This window comes from Temnothorax americanus, unplaced genomic scaffold (genome assembly GCF_048541705.1).
Source record: "Temnothorax americanus isolate GAGA-0224 unplaced genomic scaffold, ASM4854170v1 Scaffold76, whole genome shotgun sequence".
NCBI lineage: Eukaryota > Metazoa > Arthropoda > Insecta > Hymenoptera > Formicidae > Temnothorax > Temnothorax americanus.
The window spans coordinates 479,228-487,867 of record NW_027509799.1 but is presented as its reverse complement, the minus strand read 5'-3'; the positions used below and the strand labels follow the sequence as shown (position 1 = coordinate 487,867).

Genomic DNA, 8,640 nt, shown 5'->3' with positions numbered 1-8,640 from the left:
TGTTTATTTTTTTTCGAGTCTGGTTTTTTAGGAACTATCCACACAGGCGTATTGTATGGGGATTTCGATGGTTTAATTATATTTTGATCTAGCAATTCATTAACTTGCCTATTTATCTCCTCTTTATGGATTACTGGAAATTTATATTGTCGTGTGTAAATTGGTATTTCGTTCACCGTCGGAATTCGGTGTTTTAAAACATTCGTATGATCGAGTTTTTCTCCCGGTAAATAAAAAATATCCGCATTTCTTTCTATTAGTTTCACGACATGCAATCGTTCTTCAGCATTCAAATGCGTTAATCTTAGCAATTGCATTATTTTATTTTTTTTTTATCATTTTGTTTCATATACAAACATGATCTCGAACTTGATTTTCTAGATTTTTGGATTTAGGAATTGAATTAGGATTAGAATTTGAATTTGAATTCGAATTAGATTTAGAGTTAGAATTGGAGTTAGAATTCGAATTCGAGTTTGAGTTAGAATTTGAATTGGAATTGGAATTCGAGTTAGAATTAGAATTTGGATTAGGATTCAAATCTGAATTACGATTTTCATCCGTCTCAAACTCATATATTTTAATTATAGGAATAAACACCCTTTCTTCTTCATCGTTAGTATTTATTACTTGCAGATATGCTTTCGCATCTTGTATTTTAACTAAGGCGTTTCCTAAGTAAACACCTTTCGTTACGCTTAACCGCGGTACATATCCTTCTTTCAACTCTGGATTTGCGATATTAACACGCATGTACGAAATTGCTCTCGCAGGAATAGTGAAGATTTCTTCTTTTTCTTCAAAAGGTATACTAACGTTATTCCATTCTAATTGATTTTGCTCATAATTAACTTTTGCTCAAAATTGTTTAAAAAAATCCAAACCCAAAATCCCATTTTGCGGAATTGGAAAATCGTTTTCGACTATATGAAAATTGACTGGACATCCTAAGATATCTACCTGTGCCAGCCCTAAGGTGGTCACATGGTGCGTCGTAATTCTACTAAGTCTTAAGATTTCATTTTTATCCACTATGGTATCGGGAGTAACGGAATTCCTTTTGATAATATTCGGCCTTGATCCACTGTCTACTAAAAATTTTAAATTTTCTGTAAAATTTGGGCCTGTTAATTTTACTGACGGAACGTCTTCTATTTCAGTTATGTTTACTGCTCGGTAACCGACTCTGGTTCCCCTGCTATTATTCGAGTGGGGCGAGTTTGCGTGTTTCCCGGGGCTGCCTCTGTCCTCGCGGGAATTCGCTCGTTTCCCTGAGGTTGTGAGTTCTGGCGGAGACCGTTATTATATGCGCGTCTACGACATTCTTTTAATGTATGACCGGGTTTCTTGCAATATCTACACATTACCGTTGCATTTTGATTGTTGAAACCTTGATTATTAAAATTTTGACTGTTTAAGTTTTGGTTGTTAAAATTTCGGTTGTTAGAATTTTGATTAAAATTTTGGTTGTTGAAATTTTGATTGTTGAAATTTTGATTATTCGGATTCTGGTTGTTAAAATTTTGATTATTCGGATTCTGGTTATTAAAATTTTGATTATTCGGATTCTGAGCTCCCGAGAACGATAGCTGTCTACGGTTATTATTATTATAGTTATTGTTGCTGTTAACATTATTTCGCGAATAACCGGATCTATTTCGATTTTTGTTATTTCCTCGGTGTTTATTGACCTGCCGGCATTTATCTGCTGTGTGCCTTTTTTTATGACAGTACTGACAAACGACGGTCTCGGCTTCTACACGGCACGTCGAGGCCTTCTTTTCGGCGGGCGCGCTTTCCACGAGCATAATACGTCTTATCATGTTTATTGTTTCTAACTCTTTTTCGGCTTCTATCGCGCGGCTCTCGATTTCCTCGAACGTACCTTCTTTTGATATTACAATTTCTTTATTTAGTCTGCGTAAGAAACTCATTTTTAAATGTTTCTCGATTGAATTTTGGAATTCGGGGCTTAGTAATCCTGTTTCTCTTTTCTGAGCATCGAGTATACGCTTTCCTAATTTTCGGACGCGATTCGCATATGTAACTCCTTTTTCGTCTTTTTTTGGCTTCTTTGTTTGTTATGGCCCATGGACTTCCGCAGCTCGTTGATTTCCTCATTTGTGCCTGCATTTCCTCTCTCTGCTTGATCTTTATGTGGCGTGCGCGTCGTCATGATTTTTCTTTTTATTACTTTTCCACACAACTTTTAGTATCCCACCGCTGTCACCAAATTTATTTTACGTTCTGACTGTTATAGTTCTTCCGTTTTTTGGTCAATGCATTTAAGCAATTTACCAGGGATTTGGACACAAGTCGTGTGAAAGATATTATTACTATATTTATTATTTGGGACCAAAAAGATATTTGAGTTTATACGTATGGTAACGAGGATCAGCTTTATTTATTTGGTTATAATTAGGATAATCAACGTCAAAATCGACAGGAATAGGTTTAAAGAGGGGTGCGTTTTCTAATTGTTTCAATTGTTGGAGGAAGGGGAGAGGATCTTGATTAGAAATGACTGCTTGTTTGATCTGGAATCTGATTCGTTTAATACGAACGCGCCTACCTCCTTTCTTCGTCATTCAGCCGCGTTCACGAAAATGAATTTTAAGCTCGCCACACTTTTCGGCAGCGCTCAAAACCAATTCGCCACACCCTCTGCTCGCCACACTTTTCGTCAGCGCTCAGATCGTTAGTGTAGAGGTCAAATTCACTTTCGGGAATTTGTCGAGATTATTGTCTTTTTCTGGAAACCAACTCCGTAATCGCCACGCTTTTGGCAGCGAAAGTACTGGATCGCCACACTCTTCGTCAGCGCACCAGCACAGATCGCCACGCTTTGTCGGCGGAAACTGCGAGTCGGAATCCCAGAAGTGACAGTGATTATTACAACCCCCAAGAATCAACCCCGTAATCGCCACGCTATCGACAGCGAAAGTACTGGATCGCCACACTCTTCGTCAGCGCCCCAGCACAGATCGCCTCGCTTTGTCAGCGACAACTGCAAATCGAATCTTAGAAGTGATCGATTTGTTAATTAAAAATACGAAATGAGATTCCAGATTTTTACACTTGTTTCTTTTTAACTTATCTTACCTTTATTCTATAAATCTCAATACAACTTGTGCGTGAACCGCGGTCTTATGAGGTATGATAGTGTAGGGACTAAGTCCCAGAATTGAGCGCGAATGCTCGAACTTAGCGTATAGCGGAACGTAGGAAATCGAATAAGGTTAGGAGAGAGTCTGAAAATTACGTCTAGTCAAGACCGAAGTTAAAACTTATTTGCTTTCCGCGGCGTTTTTCCGCCCTATTTATACCCGAAAAGGACCGGAATCTCCCGCGCGAAATTCCCGCCTTTTTCCTACGCGTCTTAAGGGGGAGGTATTCTAGAAGCTTCTTGAACGTTCTAGAAGCGTAGTTTTGGGCCCATCTGGCCCCCAGCCAACGGACTCCGATAAGATAATCTAAACATTTACACTAACCCTGGCCGTTTCCTCGGAATTCCGAGCCTAGCGTGCGTCGTCTAAGCGTTCAAGACTTTTAACGTGCGTCGTCGGAAATATAAAATTTCCGTACGTAACATGTCTAAGGTCCTGGTTAACAAATTCGAATCTTTCCCGCTTACTTTCTCTCCACCCTCTCTTTCCGGCGAAAGAAAAAAGTTTTCGGAGAAAGGTTATCCTATGCTATAAACCCTTTTCCGTTTATTGTTCACAAAATTATATTCTTTTATCTAGGGACATACAAAGAATTCTTTATTAAATGATTTAAAAGATAAAAAGAGCTCGAATAGATTTTTGTTGTTTCTTTATTTTTTAGAAATATTTTTATTTAAAATTTAAAAATTTTTTAACCATTACGCTTTTCGTATAAAATTTTTGACCGTTCACTTTATTAACAAATTCTCTTAACTCCCTATAAACTACTTATATTTCAGAATTTATATTATAGTTAAAACTAAAAAAATCTAGAAAAGTCTAGAAAAATCTAAAGTTTTCTAATTTTTTATCTACGCGCGCAGACTAATTTTTCTAGAACGTTGTAGACGAAGTTATCGTTTTGACTAACGTTACGAAGCCAGAATCATTCGATTCCCAACGTTCGAAGCGACAAGTTCGCCAGTGAAAAAGTATATCTCTCTCATCTGACTTTTCGATTAGTGTGTGTGTGTTACGAAGAAATAAGAACAATAGTCACAGAGAAGACGCTAATAATTCTGAGAAGCGGATGTTCACTCGCGATATTTCTGATAAAGTGATTCCCGATAATGGACGTAACTTTGAGGGAAGAAACGAGCAATTACATATGCTGCTATCGACAACATATAGACTCAACAGCTCCCATACGAAGAGAATTCATGTGGGTTTGCAAGCAACATCCGAGGGAGTTTTCGTGCCGATGGTCAAATTAACCGGCAACTGTGCGGGCGGCGTTTATTTCGACGAGAAATCGTGGCAGCAGTTTCTAGAGAACATGGGACTCGTGAGCGAATATTTAAATGGAGAAAGCAAATTGAAGCCGAATTTTATCTCCATTAACAATATCTCCGTCAATTTTACTTTGGCCTACGAAGCAAGATCCATATTGCTGGCGTACAAGGAAAACCAGGAAGATACTTCTACCAGGACGGATCAACGAACAAGCGAGAAAAATTGTCCACCGACGAAAAAACGAAAAACATACGCTGTGGCAATTGTGATGCAGAAGCCTACATTTCTCGGACTGAAAAATATTACGAAATGTATCGATGCACATTTATTACACTTAAAATCAGTGGCCGATAATGTTAACAATTGCGCGCGTTATCTTATTAAGGAAATAGAGTTAAAAATTTTCCTAAAAGTTATATAGATAAAGATATTGTAAAATTAACTCTCAGAGGAAACTACTTCGACATCGAGCTTAATGTACGTACGCAAATAACCGATTTAACTTTCCTCGATACGTATTTTAATATAGTAATGATAGAACTTTTTTAATAAACATTTTTTTGTAACTTCTACATTTTTCTATTTTTCTTCAATCCTCACGTTCTCCGTAACAAATTCCTTTTTCTCTTATTTTTTGAGGATTGGTCAAAGTTTCTAAATCGTAAATTTTTCGAATGCGCTCAATAATAAAAACTTTTATTTAAAACGAAATAGTTGCATCACGTCATAAAGCGAACCTGTCCGGTCCTGTTTTACAACCTCGTTTCCGCAGGAAATAAGTAATACATGAGCAAATCTTAGAAACCAAGCGTATTTGTTTATTTCGAAAACTTTTTGTCTAGACCTAAGTCCTAAAAAGAACCCCGTCATAAATTATAAAAACTCTTTGTTATACAAAAAAAGGGTTGGATTGCGTCACGTCTCGATACAAGCGGTCGTTTCTGTCCAGACCCAAGTTCTAAAAGAACACCGTCATAAATCATAAAAATCCTTTGATACAAAAAAGGGTTGGATTGCGTCACGTCACAAAGCGAACCTGTCCGTTCCTGTTTCCCCCTCCCCTCGAGGCAAAACGCTCTTAAAACTTCCACTTTCCGTTTTCGCCATCTTAGCATCATATCCTTTTTCGAGCTTAGCGTCGTCTACCACGTGCTCCCACCAAAATGGCGCTGACCGGCTCTTCCGCTATTTTACAGTGTGACTTCAGCGTCGTCCGCCACGTGCAGACCCAAAAAGACGCTGGACACTTTAGGCGGGAGAGCCAATCAGACGCTGGATAGGTATGGGGTATCCAATCAAAACGTACCATTTAGTTACTATTTTGAATCCGACATTTTTGTTTCGTAGTCGTCCACCACGTGCAGTCCCAAAAAAAGTCACTAAGCACTAGACACCTTAGGCGGGAGAACCAATCAGACGCTGGGTAAGTATGGGGTATCTAATCAAAACGCTCCATTTGAATCCGCCATTTTTGTCTCATAGTTTTCCACCACGTGCAGTCCCCCCAAAAAAATCACTAGACACTAGACACCTCAGGGGAGGGAAGGCCAATCAGACGCTGGGTAGGTATGGGGTATCCAATCAAATCGCTGGATAGGTATGGGGTATCCAATCAAATCGCTCCATTTTACCCCCACCTCTCACGCGGCAGCCAATCAGAGCGCTCCGAGGTCACGTGGGCAGACCGTTTGGCCACACCCCTGGCGCCGGAGAGGTCGGTGGAAGGGGTTTTTTTTGACGCCCCATACCTACCCACTTACAACTTCTCTGTCTACTACAAAATTCGAATATGTTAGCGCTGCCTTAGCTGTTAAAGAGATAATCTGGTTAAAAGGCTTGTTGGCTGAATGTGGAGATTGCGATAACGAGAGATTTTGTTTATTTATAGACAACATGAGTGCAATAAGATTGATTAAAAACCCTGAATTCCATCAGAGAAGTAAACATATCGACGTAAAGTTTCAAAAATGAAGTCGCGTATAAAAATACGCGACATGTATGAAAAGGGTGTGATTAATGTAAAGCATGTTAGTAGCGATGAGCAAATCGCAGATATTTTTACTAAGGCTTTAGCAAAACCGAGATTTATAAATTTACGTTGTAAATTAGGATTAATCAGTAAGGGAAATATTAATAAGTCATTTTTGTAAAATGTTGAGTTTTAGGGAGAGTGTTAAAGGAAAAACTCCTCATTTCTAAACTCGCGCCTGAGCGCTAGGCTCTACGAGCGCTGCCTGGCTTATGGGCGCTATAAACGCGCTGCCGATTGGCTTATAAAAAGGGCCGATAGGGGGCTTACGACCAGCGTCACCTCCAGCGTTACCACACTCACTCTCGACCGGCATTTGTTTGCATACGCATGTGTAGCTTGTGATACTCTTAATAAACTTCTCAAGTATTATAAGTTATAACTTGAACAGAATTAACTAATAATACTGATATAAACAATAATACAAGATTCAATGATGAAAATATGATATTAACAAACGGACTATTGATTCACTCAACCTTCACGAATTGGTATTACTATTATGCTATGTCAAAATCAAAATTACGAATATGGGATTTGTTTGTAGTCCAGATTCAACAAGAATCTCTCCGTTTGGATACTTCGGATAATCCCATTATGAAACTTCTTGTGCCGGAAAACAGCACTATTATACTTGTAAAATTAATTTGTTATTTTCCTTTTTCTGTTACATCAAAGCTCTAGCTATATTACGTATGTTGCAACATATATCGGATTACGACATTTTTTGGAATGGTATTGAGATAAAAATTGTTATGTAAAAAATTGTAACAACTAAAACAAAATTAAGGAAATATTAATAACAAAATCGCTATAAATTCAAATATCGACAGTGAACATCCGAATCTGCGACAGCAAAAATAAAAAGACGCTAAGAGTTTGAAGGATGACATAGGTCAAGCCTTATCTACAGCGACAGCAAAATCGCCACAAATTTAAATTCCAACGCCAATCGACCAAATCGACACCGATGAGTTAAACTGGCGGTATCCACAAGTTACCGAAATAAAATTTAAGAATGAAACCTATATTTAATAAAACCCGGAGATTTGAGAGTTTGATGGATAGTAGTAAGGCTATGCCGGTTCTGGATCAAGGCGTGGTGCTCGCGCGAGGTGCGGGGCGAGGGGATCTCGGCGGTCACGCCAGTAAAAGATGTTTTGAGAGATCTACCCCAGGAGCTCCGAGGGGGGGAGCGGGGCGGGGGGGACTCAAGGGCGAGAGGGGAGCGGGGCGGGGGGGACTCGAGGGCGAGGGGTAGCGGGGCGGAGGTGACTCGAGGGCGAGGGAAAGCGGGGAGGGAGGACGACTCGTTGGTGAGGGGGAGCGGGGGGGGGGGTCGGCGAGCGTGTCGGGACATGTTTATTAAATATTAATAAACATATCGTATTGACAAGGGGTACCGCCGAGGGGGGAGAAGGTAGGTGTCCACATTCTACGCCGAGGGTGGTCCGCAGGGAGGTGGGGTCGTCACTTTATCGGCGCGGGGGTATTACAAAGGCGCCGTTCGGCTGCTGGAATTTAATCGGCGAATATAAACAAAACAGCGAGTTAGACACTTGGCTCTGCAATGATTTCACCCTTCTAGAACATGCGAGCCGCCATTCGGTTACGGCGTCTCACTACAAAAGCGAGCGTCGATGGTCCGACGACGGTTTGAAGATAAAATAGCCGAGGTAAACAATTGATAAAATTTGTCACCGATGACGATTTAACCGTTGCGGAGTCTTCTTCATGTTTTTTCTAGGAAGAGCCGCTGTCTCTCTCGCTCCCGCCCCCCCCCTTTGTCCTGACACGCGTCTGTTACTGCTCGCGACCACGATGAAACTAAATTCAACGGCGATTATGGGAGGCGGGTAAAAAGTCGCCCAGAGAGAAGAGATATAATAGTTTATACAACGATGGGGCGAGCGTCGACGTTCGTTGGCGTTCTCTTTTCCTCGCGCGGATTTAACTTTAATTATTATTTAAAATATTATTATTATGAAATATATTTAATAATAGTAAAGGAAGCGGAAAAATGAATAATAAATGATATATATATGGAATTAAGCATAAAAATATTTATTCATAAAATTTTAAATTTTAAAAAATTACCACACTTCTTTTTCTTCTCTCTCGAACTCGTGTTCAATTTCGAACAGTCGTCGAAATCCATAAATGTCTTTGTCT

General features: G+C 39.7%; 1 protein-coding gene across 1 annotated transcript; it reads left to right on the top strand.

Moving 5' to 3' along the window:
- The first annotated feature begins 4,314 nt into the window (after positions 1-4,314).
- LOC143906773 (uncharacterized) lies at positions 4,315-4,860 on the top strand. The gene has a single exon (XM_077423027.1). The coding sequence runs from the start codon at positions 4,315-4,317 to the stop codon at positions 4,858-4,860; it is 546 nt and encodes a 181-aa protein (XP_077279153.1).
- The last annotated feature ends 3,780 nt before the right edge of the window (positions 4,861-8,640 follow it).